General features: G+C 39.8%; 1 protein-coding gene across 1 annotated transcript; it reads left to right on the top strand.

The window, feature by feature from the left end:
* The first annotated feature begins 2,444 nt into the window (after nucleotides 1-2,444).
* OBI1 (ORC ubiquitin ligase 1) lies at nucleotides 2,445-25,344 on the top strand. Its single transcript, XM_054654820.2, has 6 exons — nucleotides 2,445-2,795; nucleotides 7,349-7,484; nucleotides 8,464-8,555; nucleotides 10,206-10,454; nucleotides 13,606-13,694; nucleotides 23,013-25,344. The coding sequence occupies exons 1-6, from the start codon at nucleotides 2,724-2,726 to the stop codon at nucleotides 24,514-24,516; spliced, it is 2,142 nt and encodes a 713-aa protein (XP_054510795.2). The 5' UTR covers nucleotides 2,445-2,723; the 3' UTR covers nucleotides 24,517-25,344.
* The last annotated feature ends 965 nt before the right edge of the window (nucleotides 25,345-26,309 follow it).

The following is a 26,309-nucleotide window of genomic DNA, read 5'->3' on the forward strand; positions in this document are numbered from 1 at the left end:
GCATGCGAGGCATTCCAGGAATTTTTTTATCTGTTTCATCCTGGCTCCAGCCCTCTTGCAAAAGTATCCTTCATGCTATGTGGACTATGGTGTTCAATAGCCTGGACCTGTTAAACATTTGTTACCTCCTGCATTTACATGGTATTTCTCAGCTCCCCTCAGCTGCAGCAGATTGTTACCCCTCCAGCTCCTTTCTCCTTGCTCTCAGAGGTCTCACTTTCAGTACTACAGAATTAAGTATTTTCCATACCCCTGAAGAGTTGGTAACATCAACCCATAAATTTCAACAAAACCTGAGGCGCTACTAGATCACAAATAATTTTTTAAGTATTTCTTCACAGACTATGCATACAACTTCAGCAGAAATCCACTAAACAAATACGTTTAACCTTCTTAAGAGAAAACATGTTCCTTTTAGCAGCTTATTCAGAAAAATAAACTCCTTTACAAGTTATTTTTGGTTGAGAGAAAATGTATTCATCCCAACAGAGCTTGTTCTCTAACAGGTCACTTTCCAGTTACATACACTTTTTTGAAGCAGTGGAAGTCATGTCTTTGAAAGGGCTCCTGCTTTATCCCAGATTCATCTAAAAGAGTTTCACATGTCAAATGTAAGACATATTTCCTTGCTTTTCATTTCTCTTTCATGCATTTACCCTTTCTACTCTCGATATTGTCTTCTCACATTTTTTCAATAAAATAAAAATAAAGGCAAAAAAGATAAATAAGAGGGATTCATTGCATTCCTGTGTAGTTTGCTGGCTGCACAATAAACTTACTCAATGAATTTCAGGCTTCAGTGGTTCTCTTTCAAGCTCAAAAATCTCAAAAATTTTACAGTTCTCTTGAAAAAATTTCTCTGAGCAGCACGTCAGTAAGTGCCAAGACTAAAAGAATCTCCTTGAAGTGGATGTCCACTCACTCCAGGCTAAATAATGGTACATGCATTATGTTGGTAAATGGTTCTTTTCTTATTTGACAGAAATTTTTCCTGAAGTTTACTAGAAAGTGTTGTAACATGTAAGCACTCAATTTTTATCAAGCACACCTTATTTAAATCCTCTCCTACCCAAGCATTGCGTTACCACCAAATCCGCTAGGTCTTGTCTATGCTGGAATGTCACTGTGGATTAGTTCCCTCGCTTTATTTGCAGTGACTTACCTATATCAAATTGAAATGCATCCATGCAACTCTGCTATGTCAGTCTAAGATACTTTCCTTGTTCATCATTGCATCCACAACTTTATGCTTGTTTGAATTAGCTGCTCAGCGTTATAAGCATTTATCTTGTGGTGCAATGTTAAATCACTCAGGTCTATAATTTTCAGCATGCTGTGGCACATTTACAAGAAACTACAGGAATCCTGGGACTGAGGTCAAGTGAGCAGGCTCCTAGGAGCCTCATATACCGCCAGCATTGCTTCCCAGCTGCTCTCCATCAGCCCAGAAAGTGCAACACAAAAACTCCATGATTTGAGGAGTCATTAGCACAAGCTGGGCAGCAGATGCAAAATTTTCATCCTTGGATTTGGCCCCTTGGTTTCCATGGATCAGAATCTTCCACAGGGCATCATCACACGCAGCACCTTGCAGGGCATGAGGGCTTATCCCCGTCCTCATTTCCTTGTTGCCCCCAGAGCTGCATGGGCTGTGCAAATCCCACCTGAGCTGCCCGGCAATGCGGTGGGCCAAGAAGCAAAGCTGCCCGTGCAGTGGGAGGGCAGTGTGGGAACCCAGCAGTAATGCCAGGAGAGGCTGCAGATGGACTACAGGTAATGGGGAAGGTGGGCTCATGCCCTAGGAGCTTCCCCTAGAACATGAGAACATGTTCCCATATCCCAGGAAGGACTTGTGGGACTGAGACCAGAGGAGGCCACCAAGTTGGTTAGAGGGGTGGAGCACCTCTCCTAAGGCTAAGAGAATTGGGAATGTTAAGGCTAGAAAAGGCTTCAGGTGACCTAATAGTGACCTTCCAGTAACTGAAGAGAATTTACGGGAAAGATGGGCTAAGACTATTTACATGGGCATGTAGTGACAGGAAAAGGAGGAACAGATTCAAATTTAAAGAGAGTGGGTTTATATTAGAGATTGAGTGGTGAGGCACTGGAACAGGCTGTCCAGAATTGTGGATGCCACATCCCTGGAAGTGTTCAAGGCCAGGCTGGATGGAGCTCTGAGCAACCTGGTCTAGTGAAAGGTGTCCCTGGCCATGGCACCGGGGTTGGAGCAAGACGATCTTTAAGGTCCCTTCTATCCCGAGCCATTCCATGATCCTGTAATTCTATAACTCTGTGATTCAGGGCAATTAACAGAATTAAACCAGCCGTTTATTTAATTCAGCATGATGAAACCTGAGCACAGCAAAGGTTTACCAGGGGGAAGGCGATCACCCTTTCTACCGCGTCGGCCTCCTCCTGCACAGGCACTGTGCCCGCGCTCCTCATGGCGCCGCGCTTCCCCCCAGGAATGCCGTGCGTAGGCTGAGGCCTCCACGGACTCCGTGCCGCCCCTCGGGGGGCAGCAGCAGCACCAGAGCAGAGCCGTGAGGGGCCGCGGCTCCCGCCCGCCCTCCAGGGGAGCGCTGCCAGCGCGCAGGGCGCTCCGCTCCGCCGGGCGGCGGCTTGGCCTCGCCGGCTGCCGTAGCGGGGCTGGCGGGGCCGGGGCCGCCCGCCCGCGGGACTTCCGTGCTGCTGTGGCCGGGCCGCGCCGCTCGGGGCCCGCCATGGCGCAGCACGGCCCCAGCGTCACGCTGTCCCTCACGCTGCCCATCACCTGCCACATCTGCCTGGGCAAGGTAACGCCGCCGCTGCCCGGCCCCCGCGGGCCCGCGGTGGGTGCGGGGGACAGTGAGGTCCGGCCGGTGGCGGCAGCTCAGGGGCCCCGCCGCGGCTCGACGCTCTGACCCTCGCCGGGGTTGTGTCCTTTAAGGCTCCGGGCGGGGAAGGAAATTTGTGTGCGGGCCGTTCCCGGCAGTGGCCGAGGCTTGCTGGCACCCTCGGGATGTTGGGAAGCGCGCGTTGTCCCGGCGGGAGCGGCCCGGGAGGTGTTGAATGGGCCGGGGGGGCTCAGGTACGCGGGTGTGCAGCTCCCCAGGTGCTGGTGCTGAGGTTTGGGGGTTTCTCCCGGTACGAGTAGGATACTCTGTTATAAAATGCTCGGGGAGCTTGCGTTTGAGTGTGGTGCTGTGTCGCGGAGGACAAGTGAAACAAAGAGGGGGTGTGTAAGCAAGGAGGTTTAAAAAGTGTTGAGCAAAACTGCAGCAGTCTGGAGAAAAAGTTTCCGTTTCCTCTCTCTGACCCTTTCTCAGTTCCTTTCTCTTCTCCCTCGGGAAGCAGAGGGCTCTTGCTAGCCTGTTCTTCTCTAAAAGCCCCAGAGCTAATTTCATGGCTGTCACTAATTGCTTCTCAAATTCTTTGCGCATTCCTTACTACTCTTTTTTTTTTTTTTTTTCCTCGTTTTCTTTTCTTAAAGCTCAACAATAATTACAAGGGGAGACGTAGCCTTTTATGTTTGTTCTCTGGCATTTATCGTCTGGTTTGTTTTTACCTCACCTGGCCTTTACTCCCAGACCTTCTCTGTTGGAGTGATAACAAAAGAGCAAGTACATTTGATGTGTGAAGTAAGTGTGTAGCACTGGCAGTGAAAGTAGTCAGACGTCTCCCTTTTCTTTTGTCTCATAGTTCTAACAGTGTGTTACTTTTAGAAACCGTGTTTACTCATTTCTTGCGGTTTTTTTGTGGAAGCTGAGCAAGACTTTCTGGCTGTTGTCCTGTTACTTTTCTTTTTCTGTTTATCTGTCTAATGGAAATGGAGGAGAACCCAAGTGTACTCTGAATGTAATGCAGCGTGGATACCTTTCACTCTGCAAAAAGTGGAAGGAATGACAGGAGGAGACTGAAATTAAACTGACAAAGATATTTGCTATTTGAATCCATTCCTAGTTACTTTCTGATCTGAGCACTTACCATTTTGGTTAGGAATTCATTCATATCTTGCTCTAAAGCCACTGTGTTATTCCAAGCCACTATTTCATACTTTTGCTTCCTTTTTAGATGTTCCTGCATTTGTACTGGAAGAGGCTTCCACCCTCTTCCTTGCTGTCTTGCACTGAGATAATATATTCACATATATGAATGAGTTGTGAATCCATTGGTGATGCATGTAATAAAGATATTTGAATGCTTTCATTTTTAGACGTGTAAATCTAATTAAATTTTGGCAAAGCTGACAGCTCTGACTGCCCTTTCTTTTTGATCGACATCTTTGTCTCTAGCTCGGAAGTTCATTGAAAAACTTCACCAGAAAAACCCATTTTCTTAGGATTAAGGTTAGAGGAAGGAATTTGTTTAGCTTGAATTAGGGAAAAAAATCTTGTCAGTTTTTACTATCTCTTGAGGGAAGCAGGGAGTATCATGGAGGGTTGACATAATCTGATACTTCCGTGGTTTGTAGCATAGACTTCAAATCAAGTGGAAGGCCCACCCTAAACTCAGAATGTATCTCTTGCTATCCCTGCAAAATTTGCAAAAGTCTGACTGCAAGATAGGAACTATTCACTGAGTATTATGGTAAGAGGATAAAAAAGAAGATATTGCAGAGAAATTCTTTCAATGAGTTGGGCGCTCATTGTTTTTAATGGAGCTGAAATCTTGGGCAGCAGGGACATATCAACCCATTTTGTTAATGTGAGCAATGTCAGAAAGAATATTGGCAAGATGTGCAATGACCATTTAAAATAAGAGTGAATTGCTTGGATCAATTTCATGTTTGTTACCTGAATGTTCTTTTGGTACACTCTGGGCTGTCTTCTAACATACCTGTATTTTTTAATTAGATAGCAGATCAGGAGCCATCTGCTTCAGACTGTTTTACTTGTCCCAGGATGTCTGAAGATGTCTCTTGTTGGTTTTGGTGTCAACAGGTTGTTTGGGCTCGAGACACAGTTCTGTGTTGGTTGAAACACTGTAGGATGTCTGAGGATTGGTTCTCTGATGTGTATCTGATTTTCCATGTGCCTGCTCCTCCATTAGTGCTGCCTGAAGGACCAGAAGTGCCTTCAAAGTGAAGTAGATGAGTACAGGATTGGATGTGGATCTGCATAGGAATGGCATTATGTTGGAGAGGAACATTAGGAAATTGCTCAAAATCACTGAGCTGATCAAGCCTTCTGAATTAAACTATAGTCTTTCTAGACATTATGGTCAATGAATGAACTGGAACTGTGCTGTAATTCAAATAAAATGCTTTTTTAGTAATTGGTATGTCCTGATCCCCCACCCCCTCGGCTTGTCACAGTTAGTGGGAAGGGCAGTGGCACCACCAGCCATGGTGTGACATTTCTATAGTGGCTTTTGCTCTTCTGGTGTGCCTTGCTTTGTGTGGATCCTGAGCCAACAAAAGTGTAAAACCCCAGCCCTGAAATGAAACTTGTAAAGGTGTGTAAATCAGAAGCACTGTACCCCGGAGAGTAATAAATGTGACTTACTATTTTGCTAGAGATATGGAGTAATCATTCATGTGCAAGAAGTGTGCTTCTGTGTCAGGTTTGGGGTAACTGAGGGTCTCTTGCTCCCTGGGGGGAAAACCTGCACTCATGAAATGTCTTTTCCTGTTTGGATTATTTTATGTTATTCTGCTCTGTATCTTTTCATCACCATCTATATAACTATTCTCAGGCTGCTTCAGAGTAAGAAAGAAGTATGGCTAGAGAAAAAGTCTTTTTTTCCCTGCTAGCTGCAGGTGCGAAGGCTCTTTTTCTTATAAAAGAAAGCAATAAGTAACAGGATTTTTAAAATTAGAAATAATGGAAATTTAAATGTTTCCAAAGCATTGGTGTGCTAATGCTTGCAATAATCATAAAAAAAGTCTTCTTAATTAGAGGTGAAAGTTCAATCTCTCTTTGTTCATACTTTTAGTAACTTGAGTTTTTGTTTATGTATAGATAACTTCCTTTGACTCTCAGGATTGTCATATTGGAGGTGTTAAAAATACTGTGAATCCTGTAAGGTGACAGAGGCATAGAGAGTGAATTGGAGAAGAAGGTAACAGATCTGGGCCTTAATGAATATCCATGAATATTTCAGTGGTTAAACAGTTGGGGTTTAGCTCGTGCAATGCGGATCATATGGGTACAGTTGCTACAGGACACGTCTGGTCTTCTGGCCCAAGTGGTTACTGACTGTCCTTTCCAGGTGCTTGCTTCTCTCTGCCAACATTTCATTTTTCCTTTTTAGTTTGACTACTTTACTAACAGAATGAAAGAGGAATATCTTGAAAATTATGAGGAACTTCATTTAAAGATGAAGATTCTCTTGAACTTGGGTTTTAAGTGCAGTACAGTAGAATTTACAACAGTGTATTTTCTGACACTTCTGTGTCTAAGAATAAGTTTCTTGGAAAAAGACAGGAGTGAAGGAAAAACAGTTATTTAAGACCCCTAACACAAATGCTAATGTTAACAAGTAAGAGATTCGAGAGTGTGTGTTACAGTAAGCTGTAGCCAACTGCAGTAAGGCATTAAGTCTTTTTCTTCTTTGTCATATTTGGTCCCTCTATGCACATTTACTTTCAAACAGGGTTTATAGTTAAATGACAAGAGAGAATAGTGCATTGTCATTAATATTTTCTAAAAGTTTGTTTACCCTGATGTTTTGGAAGGGGAGGGCAAGCTTGAAAGAATCTGTGTCTGATTGGAATATTTAATCCTTCAGTTAGCTGCCCCATTCTTGGCTAATGACTTATTTAGTAGCAATGCATATCTAGCAGGAGACTTGAATTAGTGATTGCTGGTTCACATTTCAGCTCTGTGGTTTTGGCCCTGATCCTTTTAAAAGCTGCTTTGCATGAAGCTGATTATCCGAAGGCTAAAGTTAATCTGTAACACTTTATGTTCCAATGATACCTCTTCCACAGCAAAGTGTTGGATGGTGCCAGTAGAGATCCCTCTGTGCCTCGTTTTTGAAAAGGCACCTACTTTGATTGTGTTCTGCCTTGGGAGGAGAATGCATTTCCCTGGAGTGGCTTGCTGTAGTTCATGGAGGTTGTGGGGTAAAGAAAAGGTGCTGCTGCCCCTCTGGTTATTAACAAGCTCTTGCAAACAAGGACCTTAGTTCTGCAGAAATTGTTATAGCTTTGGTGCCTTTAATAAGGGAAATCTGGTGTTGTGAGTCAGGAGATTGCTCCTAGCTCGCTTTGCAAAACAAGTGTCACTTTCCTGCAAGGCCAGACTTACACTGAGAGATGGGGTTGTGTATTTTTGTATTTTGTTACTCGAAGGAGTTTTAAGATATTCATGGAGTCTGTTTGTTTTTTTTTTTTTTCTTTTTATTTCCTCTTTAATGCTAAAAGGTCCGTCATCCAGTTATCTGTGTGAACAACCATGTTTTCTGTTCCATTTGTATTGAAGTGTGGCTGAAGAACAATAATCAGTGCCCAGCTTGCAGGATTCCCATCACACCTGAAAATCCCTGCAAGGAGATTATAGGTAAGGACAAGTTTAGGCTTTGAAATAACTTTCTGGTATTTAATGCTGGAGGAGATTTCTTTGAGTCCAGAAATGCCTAGATACCTTTTCTTCTGTGTGTTTTTTACCAACATCTAAGGAAGAATTAACTGAATCTTTAGCCTTGTAGCTATTAGGGATGTTGCTGGAAAGTTCCAAACACGTTATGTATATTAATGGCTAGATTATCCAAACACAATAAGTACCCAATGGCTCTAATTGTTTTTAAATCTTGGTTGGATGGTGCCTTTAACTGAAAAAATGCATTAAAAATGCATTCTTACCTATGCATTGCAACCTGTTCACCTAAGAGACCAGCAATTATCTCAGAAGTAGTGTACTTCAATCCAGAATCTTGAATGAGTATGCGGGTTTTTTTACTTATTTATTTGTTTTGTTTTGTTCATCACTTCCTCCTTTTCTTTTTTTAAGAAAATTACCCTTAGCATAGAAATAAGACGAAGCTACAATAACAGCATGAGGCTCTTAACTTTGCCAGAGCTAGGAAATACTGCAGTCTTTATTTGACATAAAATATCAGCCCTGCTATTTCGTTCTAAGAGAAAAATATCTGAATAATCTCACTTTAAAAACTTACTTAGTACAGTAACTTGTACTAATTAAATGTATGTTTGATACCCTGCCCCTTTCCTTCAGTTCTGTTTTATTAGTATGGTCTTAAATAACATAGGATTCTGTTAAGGAAAAAAATAGTTAAAGAATGTAAAATTTTCTTCCTGTTGTTAATCAAGATTTTGACTTCTAAACATTACTAGTAGGTACTCAAGTTGAACCTGTTTTGAAGGTGAAAGGACTTTAAATCTTCCATGGTAGCCAGTTGGTCCAATTTAGCTTCATTTGTTGTTGATAATATGAAAAGTTGTATAAGGTGGATTACTAGTATTGAATTGACTGAAAAGGAAACAGTATCAGTTCTTCTTTCATCCTATTGTTGCTTTAGGAGGAACAAGTGAAAGTGATACTATATTTAGTCCAACAGTCAGAAAACACCTACGTAAAACAAGACTTGAATTGCTCCACAAAGAATATGAGGTAAGGACAAGGGGGAGTGTTGTGACTTTCCAGATGAACTGCAGCTGTTAAACTACAACATACAAATGGTCCTTTTGCTTTGAGTCCTGCTGTTTCTAATTTGAGTAAAGGTGTATACTGTATCTACATGAAACTCAGTTGCATTAAAATGCCACCTTTTGACTAAGGTTACAAGAGAGCATTTGCTGGTGCTGGAAGTGTTCCCACTGAAGCCATGGTAATAGTCTTTCTAGACAACAGGTAGCCAAGTACAGCCAATTCTTTCGTTTTGTGGGAATTTGACCCCCAGGTGGTATGGCAGCATTTTCTTTATGCATATTAGGTGTAGGGAACTTTTTGGTTTGTCTTCAATACCAACACAGACATTTTCTGAAATAATTCTCTGTTGCTCAGAGAGACTAAATTCTGTCTTAAAGAATACAGCTCACTGTAACCTTCTGGCATAGGTTAATTTTTAGCATTATTGGTTTATTGTTTTCTGAAAGTGAGTAAATGCTTGAAAGTAGAGCTGAATGCTCCAATCTCCTGCTGGAAAAATACTCTCTTGGGAAGAAGATGGAAAGCTGTTAACAGGGAATGTGCTTAGTTTTTTTTTTCTCAGCTGTTGTTTCCTCAGTAGCGGCAGTGTGAAGACATCACATATTTTTGAAGGAAACCTAGAGAGGAGAATGAGGGAAAGGAAATGGACTCTCTCTATATCCTTACCACTGGGGAAGTAAGAGCTGTCTTTTATGACAAGCTTGCCCATAGGTCAGGTTCTTTTAGTCTCTCTGAGAGGAGTAAGGAAAAGATGCTTCCTGCCTTTCTGTTGAATCAACTCAAAATTCATACAGCTAGGATAACATTAATTTCTTCTAAAAAACCTGCTTATTTTAAAATGATTGTTTTCATGCTGGGGACAGGGGCAGGCATGATTATTTGTGAAAATATGCCTTGGATTTATGTAAATGCTGTATATGGCCTCCTTAAGTAGTGTTACCATGAGCAACTCATACACTTGAATTGGTAAACAGTGTAGAAGACATGTTTTCAGGATAAATTATTTCTTTTATCCCTTTAACAAGAGGCTTTGGAAGGTTTTTGGTTCCCTGTGGCTTCAGACTAATACAGCTAGGAGCTTTGTTCTTTGCATTTTGAGAGTCTTCCCTAAGATGTTGCTGCTTTGGTGTAGCTCGAGTGGCCTTTTCCAGGCAATGTTCTGCCTGTTTTGGATTTGGAGACTTTCAGCATCCCAACATGTGACGTTTCAGAATAATAGGAGAGAAACACTCTTAAATAACAGCAAATGAGTCAGCAGAGGACAACCTTAAGAGCACTCTTGATACAGGAAATCCTCCCACAGAGTGCCCTAATAATAGATTCATGTTGCTGAATGCTTTGAAGCTTTTGGTCTGCTCGACAGTTTGTTCAGGGTCCTTTATGTAGTCAAGGGATTCCCTGCACTAAAACCTTCAGTATGCTTGAGTGTGCAGGTTGATTAAAATCCTGCCTAAAGCACAGTACATGAGCGTACTTAGATATATGTGTAAGTGAAGGCATGCATCTGGGCTTGCCAAAACACGTGTTTCTAAAGTGCTATGGGAACTTGCCAGTATTATTTAATTAATCTCACAAATTATTTTAATTCCTCTGAATTTATGACAACTTTAGGATGAAATAGAATCCCTGCAAAAAGAAGTAGAAGATCTGAGAGGTAAAAACCTCAGTTTACAGATACAGCTGAAATCTCTTCTGGATCCTGCAGCATCAGCTTTATCTTGCCAAAATGAGGAAACTAGCCAGTCAGCAAATGAAGCAAGTACCAGTGGCCCAGAAGCCCCAGAGGAATGGAGCAAAAAGCTGAAAACTGCCAATGATATGTGCGAAAAACTGATGGATAATGTGGACAAGCTAAGGGAGGTAATAAATGTAACAAACACATTTCTTCAGCTATTTTGTAGTGTAACTGTTTTGTGTTAGTTAAATGGGAGTAAGAGGTACTGTGACCTTCAGGTACTTCATAGATCTAGAAGAAGGAGGAAAAAAATTGAATTCCAGTGACTGTTGGCGTATCATAGTATTTCCATATAGCCCTTGCAAGTGTCAGATGTTATTGCTTGTTCCAGTGAGTCCTGTATGTGACTCTTATTCAACTCCTCTGTCACTCTATGACTGGGTAATTGGATTATAGTAGCACTTGTCGACAGTATTGATGACCAGATTTTTCAGGCTTGCAATAATCTATATAATATATCTATTTTGCAACATTCAGTGGGCAAACACAGTACAGTTGGCTAAGGCAGATTTTGCACTATTGCCCTCCCTGCTAGCCGATATTTTTGGTGCAATTTGCTGAGGCAGAGTAACTTGACCCTTTGACTGAAAATAGACAAGCTTCAGCATTTTATGACCAGAATATCCTTTACTGGAAACCTGCAGACTTTTTATACATCTTGATGTAATACAGAAGTAAATCTGATACTGCAGAAGCAAGGATGAAGGAGATAGGCATGTCAAAAAAACCTCTAAATAAATAGCTGCAGGCACAAGTAAGATCACCTTAAACATTGAAGAAGAGTGAAATTTCAGATTAATTTGAAATCAAGGTAGAAAAAACTGGACTTGTATTTATTCAAAATGCTGCCTTGATTTCTTCTATTAACAATACTGGGTTACTTCCTGCAAAAGTGAAGTGTGGTGCGTTTAGGACTTTTTAAAAAAGTTTTAGCATTAATAGTGTTCACACTTTTTCTGTGCTATAGACTTGGAGGCACTCATTGTGCTATTCTGTTATTTTGTTAATGTGACACTTCCAGGACCCCAGGAGCTTCAGATTCACTTGTAGATGGCAAAATAGGATTCACAGCAAGAAGTTCTTGTCTGCCTATATTTTTGTTAGGTTTCTTTTCATCAAGTTAAATTGTACTGCCTCTTTCTTTTTTCTCTTTTTCTTTTGGGATGACTAAGTTTTTAACTTTTTTCCCTAGGTAAGTAAAAAGAGCACTGTAACAGGAACTGAAGAAGGGGTTTGCTTGGATATTTTTTCAGTGTAACTTTAGCCTTAGCAAGAGAAGAGATTTAAGTGTATGAAATCTCTGAATTTGGTGAAGAGTTAGAAAAAAATAGAGGCTTAGATAGGTTTTAAGGAAGAATTCTTAAAACTGTTGTCATAGAATCATTTAGGTTGGAAAAGACCTTTAAGATCATTGAGTCCAACACTTTTTTCCCATCTGTTCCCTGTCCAACAGCTGCTCAATTCCATAAGTACCTAAAGTCAGTTGGCTCTGGCAGACCTTGTCTCACTTGTCAGCGTGCACTGCCCATCCCTATTCTGAACAAGACATCTTTCCCATGCCCACACTGTCTGGAACCAGAAACCTTCTCCCTGAAAGTACCTGACCCAGGAGTTTCAACCAGTCAGCACTTCCCAGTTAGACAATATCCCTCAGTAAATGTGGTTGCCACCACTTTCTTTTTCAAATCTAGACCGAATCAGGAAATAGCAACCACCTTTATCATTTAATGTTCTAGAGCAGACAAATATAGGAATGCCCAAATAATGCCCATTATTACTTTGAGTGGAGTCATAAAAGCTATGGGAGTGGTGAAACAAACTCCATGGGAGAAAGCCTAGGCTAAGTACACTCATTAAAAATGCAGTTACATTAACTCATTAATGTAGACATTGTGCTATAAGTGGGGGTCCCTTGCAGATTACTGACTTGGAGGGTAGAGCACTAGAAGAAGGACACCAGAGGGGTTCAGTCCCACCTTTCCATGTGCCACATGGATGCCTTGCCTATCAGTGCTACACAAGTAATGAAGTTTTTTACTTTATTATGTAGCTGGGGGAACTGTGTTTTTGGAAAGACAGAAAGGGCTTGGCCATGTTGTTAAATGGTTTGATGATGCTTTGGAACTAAGCGCTCCTGAATTCTCATTCATTGCTTTCAGGATAGCTTTTTTGTGCTTTTATTTTTAAATATCAATTAGTTGACACTCATCCCTGGGCTCACCCTTCCCTTCTTTGCCATAAGTCTCTAGCTATTCTTTCTGTACTTAGGAATATTGTTATGTTGGGGATAGGAGGTGTTTGTTTATATTTTTCTGCTCCATTTCTCCTCCCCCTCACCTGGAAAGGTTGCTAGGGATATTTGTATGAGCATTTAAAGTTCTCTGCCTCTCTTCTTTCACTGCTTGATGCTTCTGAATAAGTACATTTTACTCTGAGTCCAACTGCATAGCTCTTTCTTCAGATCTAGCTCTAGATCATACTTTTATTATGCAGTGGAAGCGTTATCTAATTGAGGCTATGAATTACAAGTCCTGGACTGGTGGTGCTGTTTTTAGCATAGGGAGATGGAGCAGACTCTAGGAGGTGCAAAGAGTGTATTCTGCGTGTTGGGATAGTGGCATTTGTTGTTCTGAAACATGGTGGCAGGAAAACTCTCTATATGAAGTGTATTGTTAACAAGGGTGAGCTGAGCTGAGAAGAAGGAATTGACCTCAATTCAAGGAGTAAGAATGGTTGTGAATCAGGAATCTTAATCAGAATGTCTTGGAAGAAAGTGAAGAAAGACTGCAAATAGCTTGTCATAATGGATTTGTATCCACAGGATAACTATGCTTTAAAAACAAGCCAAAAACCCACAAAGTAATCTTGCTCTAATTTGGAATGGAGGAAGCTGTTCAACATAGTTTTGCTGATACCTGCACATTGTAATGTTAATGTACTTAACGTATTTAGTCATGTGGAAAAAAAAACATGGAATTGCCATTAGGACATCTCCTTAATGACTTTCTGTGCTAACTAACATAGCTGTGTTTATTTCCCTAGATAGGACACTTGCAATGTATTTTGGGAATATAAATAAAAAATGTCTGTTCGCTATTCAGTTTTGCAAACCATTTCCCATGGTGATTTTTAAGTGGTGTCCCTGTCTGAAGGCTGTTTCCTGCCTGCACATTTCTAGTTCTGTCTCTTTAAAAAGGAGAAACAGCTTGTCCTATAAATATTAGAAGTCATTTCTGTTTCACTGTATACTTATTTTTTTCCTTTTCTTTTCCTTAGGCAAATAAGAAACTGAGCGTGGAAAACAATAGCCTTTTAAGAGAGAATTTGCGACTAAAAGCTGAAGTTGATAGTAGATCACCCCAAAAGTATGTGAATATTTTAAAAGCTACTATCTTTTATTTATAGACTGTTTAACTGTTGTAGGCCTGTTTAACCTAAAATTGTGATGGTGTACATGGTGTTGCATATGTGTCTTCAGGTATACTTTGGAATTTTTATCCTCATGGACTTAGGTGAAAAATGAAACTTACAAAATAGCAGCAAGTGGGTGAGAAATGCAACTTAGAGAATCACAGCAAGTCCACAGTGAAGGAATATGACTTGACTACAAATGCTGTTCCTTTGTTACGTGGCCAGGATTGAAGTACTGGATTTGTGTCTGGGCAACATATGCAGAATTGAGCTTCTGGAGCATGAGAACATTCTCAGAACTGACATTTATGTTTAATAGTCTGTTTTAAACAGTTATAACACCAACAACAATACCCTCAAAAAGCAAAAACTGCACCATACTCATTAGAGCTGTGTTCTAAGGTGCCTCTTCTTGGGAGGACTTTGTGAAGCAATATATTGATATTTTTGAAGTTCTTTTCCTTTCTTTCATTGGTTTTCTGCCTTTATTCTCTCATTTGTTTAGATATTAAAAAGCTAGTAGCTATATTGGCCAAAGGTTTATACAGAGCTTTTGAGGAAGGGGATTGGGAGGCACCTAGTAATGTGAAAAGAAAGTTCTCCGGATTTTGTTCTAGTTCTGGCAACATGCCTGGTGGAAGAGGAAATTCATCCTTGTAAAAGAGCTTACTTGCCACACTGCTTGTTATTAGAGGCAACAGGAAAGAAGATGCATGATCCTTTTGCTGTGGATACATGAATGTACATGAAAGTACATTATGCCCTGATGACCCCTAATAAGATAGAGCCCTGTTTAAGGCCATGGCAATGGCTTTTATGGCATGGTGTATCTTTTCCCATAAGACTCAAGAGTGAGTTGGCAAGGATGGCAAACTTAAAAAGTAAATAGATATAACTAAATAAATCCTCGAAAAGAAAATCTAGAAGAGACCACATAATCTAAATTGATTTTTACTTTTCTGATATCAGGTGAACTCCCCAGTGGAAACAATTTCCCTTTCTTATAGCTTGTACGTGCTTTACCGTGGTTGCCTAAAACAATGCTGTCACTTTTCTGCTTTAGAAGCCCAGATATAGCAAATGTGATTACAAATTGGACAGTGTCAGGGTCTGTCTTGCAATCCAGATACCCACTAGACTGGCCTGTCTGTGTCTCTGCTATTATTTTTTTTATAATTATTTTTTAGTCTCCTGAACAAATGTCACATCCTGCCTGCCTATTGGGAATTTTCTTTGGCCTGTGATAACTCCAGAGCTGTGCATGGGATTTAGGGCATTAATTGAATCAGGCTTAAACTGGGCTAGGAACAGTTCAAACACTTCTGGAGTTTGTATTTTTGTACCTGATTCTGCTGTATTGAGTCTTGTCTTTGCTTTGAGCCCAGTGTGTGCTACAAGAATTTAAGTACATGCAAGGAAAAACTTGTCCTGAAAACAACCCTTCAGCACAATAAATTTAGCAATTTTGGTTCATCCAGCCTATACCCATTCATTCCTCATCACATCTTAAAGGTTGAATTTGTCCAGGTCTTCTAGATACTTTTGACTTGAGAGAAAAAGTAAACTTGTGTTTATTTGGTTTTGCTCTGCACTCGAGAACCTCCAGTGTTTATGCCTTTCTGAAGTCATAATGCTTAGAACTGGTACAAGACTACAAGAAGTCTTGGTAGCACTAACGAGAGCAGAAAAACTGTCTTCTGTCCTCTAAAGCATATCAATATCTTGCAATACCTTTTTTTGTTGTTTCCTTTTACATGACACTTCTAGCACAATGGCCAGTACCAGTTCTGCCAAATTGCTATTTAAAAAGTTACCTTTCTTACTCATTTTGCATTTGTGCTTTCAGTGTCCCCTTTCAAAGTGTGGGAATTAACCCATTTATTGGCTTTCTTTAGGTTGATGTTTTGATGCATATCAAACTCTATTCTTTCAAATCCCAGATACATCCTTCAGATGGTGAGAAATCTCTCCTATCTTAATGTTGTTAGCATAATTTTTAAGTTAACTTTCATCCTTTTGGTCATTAGTCTGGTCAATATCCAGATCAGACCTAACATCAAGACATTTTCTAAATATTCCTTCAGCTCTGATGGCAAACTTTGATAATATTTAAAGGGTCTTTCAGTTAGGCTTAACAGTTTGAACAGGGCTTGGAATAGATAGGGTTTTTAACATGCCTATAAAATCAGAATTGAAAGCATAGGTATCAGAGCCCAACAATTTCACTAGAATTAAACTTCTGTGTGAGTACATGGATTTGCAAGTATAGTTGTTCCTGTGTGCTTCATTCAGAAGTTTTCAGAATGTAATTTTTGCGAAAGTGTCTGAGTAGGTCTCTAATGTAATTTAAAATAGCTACTGAATTGGATTTTTGTAATTTAGTGTCACCACTGTTGTTTCATTTTTCATATAGTCCTTATCTTCAGATTCTCAGGTACAGATTCATGTTTAAACAAATAACTAAAGTAACTAAATAAAACTGTTTTATTTTGTAAAGGTTTTGTCAGTATTCAGTCCCTGTGTATCCCAGCTGTAGTTCATTTTGTGCATGATGACATTGGAGCTAAATAGCTCAACATAAATTGTTTTAGTGGACTTTTCTTTACAGAAGAGGGAACACTATTGGCAGGTGAATGATCCCTTTGTAACACAGACTCTTCCTCTTACATCACAGGGAAAAGTATAATTAGTCTCCTTCAGTGGTCAATAAAAAACTTTCCTTTTATCATAGACTTGGATTCTTTTTTTCTTTGTTCTTATCCATTAAAACCTGCTGAAAAATGTCATGTATGTCAATATAATCGATATTTCAGCCATGTCAGGAATTTTTATACATTTTTTAAACTGATGATGTTGATTTATTGATTAGCTTTTTATTTTTTTCCTGAAAACATTTTTGAGACTAGACCTTCACCAGAATACCATACCATCATATAGTTGGGACACAGGTCTGAAAGGCAAATGAGGGTAAGTTTCTAGCTCTGATTCTTGCCAAAGACCTGCATTAGTGCTCCATTTCTCAGGCAAATCAGGCTGATTTGTGGTTGTTGTTTGTTCTTTCTTTACCTTTTCTCCTGATAAATTTTCAACGACTTCCACTTTCAGGATACAGAACAAAAAAACTTCTGAAACTTAAGTTTTGCAGGATAATAAAGCCCTATTACTTCCAGCTCTACTTGGAATAGAAAACTGTTAGGTCTGTTGGCAGGGCACAGTGGATCTAAAAGCATTTTTGGCAAAGGGATGTTTGCTTTTTACCTGAAGGAAAATAACTAGCAAGTCCATCTACTCCAGGGTATAGTGTATTTTATGAATGGTTAGATTCAAATCGTTTTGAACCAGACTTCTAGGCTTCCTAGGAGTCTTTTCCCTAAATATTTAATTCCTTCTGCCAGTTAAAATCCCAGTCTGCAAAACTATCTCTAACATGCATAAAATTGTTGCATTATCTTTTTTCTCTGGTTTTGCAAGTTGTTTTATTGTTGCCGTTTAAGGAGGGAGGAGCAGTTCTTCAGTTTTACTGTTTATCTTGTCTAGATTTGTGATTTCAGGTACACTGGTATCTAAACCTGTTGACCTGTTGATTTTCTTCGTCATTCTTTACAACATTAAATTTGTACCTAACTCAAATATTTCTGCACATACCAGACTAAAAAATTCAATCTCTACTTCACCAGACCTATAAATAGGCTTCTAAAAACTCATATCCAGAGGGTAAGAACATTTGCTGTCTTCCCTGATAGAAAACTGGGCTATGGTCTCACCTCTGTAAGTTTACTGGTCCAGAGTGACCATTTTTGAAGACTAGCTGCAGTGTGGCCTTAAAAATAAAGTAGAGGAAAGTAGCATATAAATAGCCTTCAAATGAGCTCTGAGTTCTTGAGTCATAGCATTAAATCCTAAGAAAGAGCCCACTTCAGGCATGAAGATCTAAACCTTAGGCAGATGGGTAAGGACATTCAGATCACATTCTGGTTTTGTGAGGTTTCCAGGAGGATTGGGGATTTTTTAGTAGTTCTGAAATAATTCTTTCTAGCTTTTGCTGTTTGCTGACCTGGTGATAATCTGCCTTTCTTACATGGAAAATCAATGATTCACTGATAGATGTTAAAATGCTTGGAGAGGCTTTGGATATTTGTCTAACTTCAGCCAAGTCCCTTCATGAAAGGGGAAGCTCACTTCAAAGAATGAACCTGACTTGTCTGTTCCCAGTGGACAGTATGTCTTGATTTTTTGTGGGTTTTGGGGTTTTTCTGCTTGCTAGGAATAGGCCCACATCTGGCAGTAATGCTTTTTTTAGTTCTGATGTCTATGCAAATATGACACACTTTTAAGATAGTTGTATGAAACCTGGGATGTTGCCAAGATGTTTCTGCAGATCACCTTTCATAGGTGATATAGAGGGGAATTGCAGAACTGGTACAACTGGTACATGATACCACCAAAGAATTGTAGTAAGTAGTGGTTCTTTCAGCTGGTGTGTTCTTGAATTTCCTCCCTTTCTTTCCATCTAACTGCAGAACCCAATGGAAAATGTGTATCTAAATGATGGGGATGGGTTTGGTTGTACACTCTGGCATTGCCCTAATCTTAGACACTAATAAGCCCGGAGCGTACCTTGTCATTTTCCACTTTTCACCTTTTGTTTCCTTTGGAGGATGCATCCTGAACTGCAGGGTGGTCCCCAGCCTGGGCCATCAGGTGATTAGAACTGGGGAGTCAAATTCCATAGCACCCTTGCAGCCCCAGTCTTTGGGAAGTGGTTATACAAGAAAACTGTCCATTGCAGCTGCTTGCTATCCAGAAAGAGAAAAGTTTGTTTGGGGTTGTGTGGTTTTAAACTGACTCACAGGCTCAACCAGACAGACGTGCTGCAGTCAGTGGTCACTGATGTGTAAAATAAAACCTTAAAGCTGAATTTGCAGAACTGATAGGTAAGAAGAGAAGGAAGAAAAAACTGAAAAATTTGTTCTTCAACCTCACCAACAGTTTCTAAATGGACTTCTTCAGAAGTTGTTGTGCTTTAACCCCAGGCAGCAACTTAAGCCCCACACAGCCTTTCACTCCTTCCCCTTTTGGGGTAGAGAAGTGGAGAAGTAAAAGTGAAAAAACACATGGATTGAGGTAAAGACAGTTCAGTAGGGAAAGAAAAGCTGTGCCAAAGCAAACCAAGGGATTCATTCACGACTTCCCACAGACAGACAGGTGTTCAAATGTCTCCAGGAAAGCAGGTCTCTGTCTGTGCCTAACAGTGACTTCAGGAAACAAACACTGTCACTCAGAATATCCCACCTTTACTTCTTTGTTTCCCAGCTTTTTCCTCTGAGTGTAATGAGTTAATGGTCTGAAATATCCCTTTGGTGTGTTGGGATCAGCTGCCCCAGCTGTGTCCCTCCCCAGCTTCTTGCGCACCCCCAGCCTTCTCACTGGTGGGTTAAGAGGCAGAAGATGCCTTGTAAGAACTGCACAGAAGCTGTAAGAAGTTGTTCTTACAACTGCACTTTTGTGAGAATGGCACAGGAGTAACTAAAACAGTCCCTGTGTTACCAGCATTGTTTCCATCACATATGCAAAACATAGTCCCATAGTAGCTACTGTGGAGAAAAGTAACTGTATCCCAGATAAAACCAGGATAGGAGTACTCAAACATAACTGAGGGAGCAGTTGTGGAATAATGCAAAGGAGGGTGACTCCAGCAATGTTAGTTATTCTTGCTCACTATAGGTGAGGGATGACTGCAGCTTTCTGATTGGTGTCAGGTTAGAATCATGCTGGACAAGAAAGGGACTCTGACCGAAGAAAGGTCCTGAAATATGAGCTTGAAATGTTCATCTAGACATCCAGTGTCACTTCAGACACTATAACATGTACACTACCGTTCCTGGGGCTGGTAGCTGTGATACAGGGTCTGTAGATTCACCCTTCCAGAGTGATATGTGGGAGCCAGCAGTCATGTAGAAGACTTAAGGTGATGTAAAATATTGTTAGGTGTCTGTGTTAAGGATCCAAATCCCACTTGAAATGTGTTCCTGTTCACTTTATGAGTGATGATTTTGTTTTTCTGGGCTTGCAGTTTTCTATATGAAGGATGTACTTGAAATGCAGTGAGATCCAAAGTCATTGTTTCAGTGATACAGCTAAAGAACAAGACCGTAACATTCAAAAGTCTGTCTATGTATGAGAATATGGCTTTCCTTTTGGTATATGTGTGCTCTTTACCACATGTATACTAAATACCTTAACTTCTACCAAAGAATTCATCACCTTGTTACCAAGTGTGAAATAATTCAAAGACTTCAGGAAATATAATTTATCTGGATTGTCAGGTGAATCTTAAATTTATTTTCATGTAACTGTACTGCATTCTGTTACTATTGTCATAAGACCATAATTTTTTGACTATAGCAAGGCTCACTGTACATCTGAAGGAAAAAGAAAAAGAAAAAATCTCTTACAAGTGGTTTGGTTTGGGGAGATTGGGAGGGTTCTGGTTTCTTTAACCAAAATATGAATGTTCTCAAACTCTCTTCTGGCTTGCTAGATCAGTCTCTTAAGTACCTATATCTGGAGTAATTGGCTGTCTTAAAAATCTATGTCCTTGAAAATTTAGGAAATAAATGTATAGAAGTCTTTAAGCAGGAGCAGAAAGCAAGTACTGTTCTAATGCCTAACTGCAAAAGTAACTTTGTAGGCAGCTTGTCATAAATTACATTTCTGAAAACCAAAATTCCCAAGCACATCCCTCTGCAACAATTAACATATTAGTGATGCTATTTGCCTTTGAACAACATACTGTATTTTTTTAACCTGAGGACACTTGTTATAAAAGTTACACTTGAGAATACAGTGCTTCCTCATAAGCAAATCTCAGGCTGTCACTAATGCTATTTGCATTAAATAAACATATTACACCATTCTTCCATTAAAAAGGAATTACCAGGTATGCATATAAATGTAAACATGTTTTCATTTTTATGTCAGCATGTCTGTTAGAGGAGACTCCAGAAAATCTTCCTCGTTTTACAAAAGCATTTTTCCCTCTCTGTCACTTGGCTATTCAGCTAAATTGTATTTTTGTGTCATCTTTCTTTTATTAGGGAATGTAGGGTTTGCTCCTGTAAGACTGTGTGAATAAGTCTGTTAGAGAAAGGCAAAATAAATACCTCTGGATCACCTTAGGAAGTGGGAAGGTTCTTGCTTCGGCCCTGCTGTGCCACAGTGACTCTGTCCGTATCAAACTAAAATCTGTGTTCCTTTAACTGGAGGAGAAAATAAACCAAAATGTGTTGTATATAAGTATGGTCGTTTCATGTAACCCCCTTCCCCTGAAAATATAATGGAAACATTTTTGAGCTGTGATTCTTCTTTTCATAGGGGAGAGAGAAAATCTTCTGTGCCTTTTTTCCTATTTCCCTCTTGTGTGCAGCTAGAAATGGACCAACTGCTATAAGCAGTTGGGAAAACTTGTTTTCCAGAGGGCAAGCAAATGAAAAATTGTCTGTCTTCTTTTTTTTATGAACATGGAAGATAACTGGGTAGAGATCCTGTGGGGGTGAAGGGGTCCTTGCCTCCATCAAGTTTCAGTCCAGCTAGCTTCTTTTGAGGAAAAAAGAAATCTTACTAAATATAAAATTTCTACATTGCCATTTCTTGTCTACAAGGAAGTGAATGGTACACACCAAAACTGTGTGAAGCTTTAGGCTGATCTAATTTAAAAAGTGGTCTGCTAGCTGTGACAGAAGTGACTTAGACTGTTCTGTAAATCTTATCCATCACTGAACCATCTACACCAAAGTCTTCAGAGTTCTTTAAATATGCAGAAGCAGTTAAACAGTGAAATATATCAGTAGATCTGGTCACTCCTGCCCAATTTTTTGGGGCTTATGATAGACCTTATTGCTTTCCCCAGCTGTCCAGTTAATTGTATTGCAGTTGTCAGCATACAGCAGCTTCCTGCTGCTTCGAGCTCACAACTTGAAGAAGCAGAATGTGGTTTGCTGGAAATGCATGCATGTATCCATGGTTGTTTTGCCAGCATAGTTGGAGGCCACAGATACCCACCTTCAGATTTCACTGATCCAAGGGTTGCAGTGGGAGTGTTTTTTGAAGAGGTGAGCTAATGGAATGCGGAAAATGGAATGGAAATTTAGTGTGACTCTGAGGGAGAGACAGGCAGACAAACAAAAAAATAGAAATTTCAGGCAATGTTTAAGCTGAAAGAGTAAATAGAAGCCTGTGCTGTAACACGGAGCTGCAAGATGGAAAATGGAAATTCAGTGTAGGCCCACATAGAGTATTATCCTTTCTTTGTGATATAAATAAAACCTTATTTGTCAGAGTTGCAGGGTGGCTGCAGGTCGTTCCCTCCTTTCTAATAATATCAGAACTTTAATTGTTTTTTCTTTCTGTAAATTGAAAGCCTTGGATGCAGCAGGGAATTCCCTGGTGCTCACCTGTCAGTGACAGGTTAGAATTAGTCAGGGCATATAGCTGAAACTTTCACCTGCCCTCTGGGGAAGGTCAGTCTTGAAAGCTGGTGGAGGATGAGCAGAAGGCAAGTCTGTATCTTGGCAGTTGAAAATGTGCTCAAGCTGGAAACCCCATGAGCAGACAACTTTCACAAACCACAAGCAGCAGATTTTTGTATTGGAGTTAAGACAGAAATCAGATTGTTCTGGTTGTAAAGCTCAGAAAAGCAAGTAATTCAAAGTGGATATGCCATCCACAGGATGGGTGAGGAAAAGCTGTATATCTAACGGGAACATAATTGAAATTGTCTATGTAAGTATTTAAACCACCTCAAAGGACTAATGCAATTTCAGCATTTCATATCAGCATTTTGTTTTTGACAAGGTGACATTGTGAAAGAAATGTATTGTAAAACACTGCTGTACTGTAGGAAAATGATTGAATGTAAATATTTCAAGATGTGGACCACTGTTCAAATGTTATCATAAATCTTTGCCATTGTTTTAGGGGATAATTCTTCATGCATATTTGAGTTGAATTGATAGAACCAGCCCCTGGAAGGGTAATCTGCTTGTTATTGCCTTGCTACCACTAATACTTTAATTTTGTCTTTTCATGTATCACCTCCACCTGTATGTTATTTGTGATGATTTCAGGGGTTTTTTTTCATAACTAGCAGAGAGAAGTTCTTTTGTTTTCAAATTAACAGTGTTTAATAGCTTTGTTGTGTCTTGAAATGAGCTTGTAAACCTTCACAAAAGTGTCTTTTTCCAGCTTAATATTTTCTTTCTTTTTTATTGCAGGTTTGGTAGGTTTACAGTAGCTGCACTTCATTCCAAAGTGGAACAAAGTGAACGTGAAATGAACCGTCTGAAAAAGGCACTGGAAAGAAGTGATAAATACATAGAAGAAATAGAGTGTCAGCTTTTACAGCTGAAAAAGGCAAGCAAAGGAAGCCAGACAGTGAGTGCTGTTAGTGAGAGAGTGCTTTCCACAGATGCTGAAGGAGGTGAGAGCAGTGAAGATACAACATGTTTGAAAACCCAAGCTGAGGAGAAAAAGGCTTTGAATACCAGTCAGAGTCCTGACAGTCTTGAGCAGCTGACAAGTGGTGGAACTTGTTTAGGCTCTTCTAGTCAAGATGGCTTGAACAGCTCAAATACCCAGTGTGCCCCAAAGAAAGAACTATTTCCAGGATGTCACAGGGTTCTCCTGGATGAAAATAGTACAAATATGGATGCCTGCTTAGAAGACCAGTGGAATAAAATTGAGGAATGCACCCCGTACAAAGATGAAGAACTTTATGATCTTCCACCACCATGCACTCCTTTTCTGTCTCTCAGTCGCCTTCAATTGAACACTCCTGATGGAAAAGAAAATGCAAGAAAACCATCAACATTCCTGAGAAAACTGAAATTTGAAGGGTTTCATGACACTTCAGATGATTGCAGCAAAGATTCTTCCGAGCACAGCACAAGCAGCTGTAATAGTGAAAAGAAGCTGAACTGTTTTACTGCAGGAAAATCAGGGGTTTGGGGCACCTGCCCAACAAATTTTGCTGAGAACTTAGATTTTGATGGATCAGAGCAAAATTCTGTAGCTGGTCAGTCAGATGAGACAGCAGCAAAGTCCAGTGATAAAACAAGTTCTTGCTTACCTAAGAGGTTGCATACTCTCTGCTCTTCCGAAATGAACCGCACAAGAACCTCCAGCGAGGCCTCTATGGATGCTGCCTACCTCGATAAAATTTCTGAGTTGGACTCAATGATGTCTGAATCAGACAACAGCAAGAGTCCTTGCTATAATTTCAAGTCCTCTGATATTGATGGTTCTTCAAAGTCAACAGAATGCGCTAAACTTCTGAATGGAACAGAAAAGAATGTGGAAGAGATGAATGAGGAGCAGAGTATGAAGTGTCCAGAGACAAGTGATCTGGTAGCTGACAGAACGGGCTGGAAACCTGCTATGTTTTCCAACCTCTCCCCGTCTGATGTAGATATGAATGATCACTTTCCACTGTTTACAGGCCAAAATGTAGTGGCTACTGATGCCAAACCTCCAAACTCTTTATTTCAAAGGGACTTTTCCCCAAATGTACTGTTCAGTAACTCACAAAGGTTATTTGAGGAACAGAAGTTTGGTTCAAGTTTTTTAAAGATGTCATCTGATCTTCAAAGTCAGATTAATCCTCCTTGGGTGTCTTCCTTTACAGCTGAAAGGAAAAATAAAAATGTCAGTCAGTCAACCAAGAGGAAAATTCAAAACAGCCTTTCCAGTGCTAGTCCATCAAAAACCACCAAAAACTGATTCTGCTTAGGAAATCAAACGTGACTCAAAGTTGTAAACCTGCAAATGTTTAATATTTACAGGTGAACTTAATTTTTAATGACTTCGATGTAGTTCTGATCGTGTTGCTTTCGACTATGTGAAAACTGAACATTCGCCTGCCCATTGCAAGCTCTTTCCCAAGGAAGAACCATTCCAGATTCTTTTGACTGGGCATTTTATTTACCTGGGGGCTTGGGAGTTTTTGATGCTCTTTAAGTTATCAGATTACATGCTCTTCCAATTGTGAGCACAGCTAATGGCTCCTTGACAGTTCTAAGTGGTCTTGTCAAATTAGTCATTTATGCAAGAATTAGTTTTAAAGGTTACATTTCCCATTCCTAAAGATTACATTTTGTGCATGTAAGGCAGCTACTGGCCATATATCCTATGGATTCATGAAATTGCTATAAATTAATGCCAGTTTTGCCATAAAACCTGCCTCCCAGAGGAAATGTTTCTGCTTAGACTATTTCATAGCACTGTACTGTACTGTTTTAAGTGGGTGTAAGGTAGCAGCCCCTTTCTTTTCAGGGTCACAGCACTTCAGTTAGAAAACATCACTTTTAACACTGTAATTATGGCTTGTCTCTTTTTGAAGTTAAGCACAATTTTTAATTTAGTACCCAAAAATCATTGTTATTCTAAATGTGCTTAGTATGCCTGTATAGACCATAAAAATGGGTTTGTATGCTAATGATTTGTTTACCTAATGTGCACTGAACATCTTACATTAATACTGTACCATTTTACATTAATACTGCATGCTTTTCTATGTGAATTGAATAAAACATGTTATAAGCACTGTAATCCTTCATGTTGCCTCAAATATTGAATTAGCAAAAAAAAAAAGGGGGGGAACTTTTTCCCTAATTTGGAATATACATATCTAAGTTTTGTAAAGCATAAACCTGAGCTTATTCACAAAAAAAAAATTTAAAGATCTCCCTTCCTCCTCCTTGTTAGACATAGTACCGTTCCAGTGTCAGCATCGATGCGGTTGATGGAAATGGCTTTCAGCCTCTCTGGAGGTGACTCTTCCAGAAAGTATTGCATAGGTCAACATAATGTGATGGCCTGCTACAGGCAGGAGACCTAATTAAGCAGCAGAGCAAAATTGGTTTCTTTGCATTATTGTGTTTTAAGTTCTTTTTAAGGCCATGTTTAATTACAAGATGCAGAGGGGTTTTTTTTCCTATATAGGACTCTGATGGCATTTCTTAGAAACAGACGTCCTCGCTCCATCAATACCTATGATATGAAAAATCCATATGCTGCCTTTTGTCCCTTTGAAAAGAGTGATAGCCACTTGGAAAATTTCAATGGACTGGCTCATCTTGTAGAGTTAGGTTCTGTAAGCTGTTTGAACAAGAACTATGCCTCCCATTGTAATGTGAGCGTGCATTTGTGCAATTGATGCGTTCATTCTGAAATGGGACTTTTCTTTTTTGAGCTTTACCAAAAAATCATCATTCAAGCCATACATGCAGTCATGAAAACTCAGACTGCAAACAGTCCAGTGTTTTGTGGTGACAGGCAGCATGGCATTGTGCTTGCATATACTGCTTTCAGTATACCACCTGAATTTTTAATCTTCACAGAAAAATCCAGTTGTTCAATTTTAATATATATTTCAGAAATTAGGGAGGTCTCAAAACTGACTCTTAAGTTATCTGTTACTTGATTTGACAAGTTTTACTAAGAGTCAGAAAAATGCTGCCTTACTTCAACTCTTTGGGAGAAGAGACAAAGACTTTATTAAAACATCCTTGTGT

The sequence above is a fragment of the Agelaius phoeniceus genome, chromosome 2 (assembly GCF_051311805.1).
Source record: "Agelaius phoeniceus isolate bAgePho1 chromosome 2, bAgePho1.hap1, whole genome shotgun sequence".
NCBI lineage: Eukaryota > Metazoa > Chordata > Aves > Passeriformes > Icteridae > Agelaius > Agelaius phoeniceus.

Excerpts from the sequence above, each read along its gene's own strand:
- OBI1 (XM_054654820.2), top strand. The coding sequence starts at position 2,724 with ATGGCGCAGCACGGCCCCAGCGTCACGCTGTCCCTCACGCTGCCCATC. Across the intron at positions 7,485-8,463 it reads TCCCTGCAAGGAGATTATAG|GAGGAACAAGTGAAAGTGAT; the intron begins GTAAGGACAAGT and ends TTGTTGCTTTAG. Across the intron at positions 10,455-13,605 it reads ATGTGGACAAGCTAAGGGAG|GCAAATAAGAAACTGAGCGT; the intron begins GTAATAAATGTA and ends TCTTTTCCTTAG.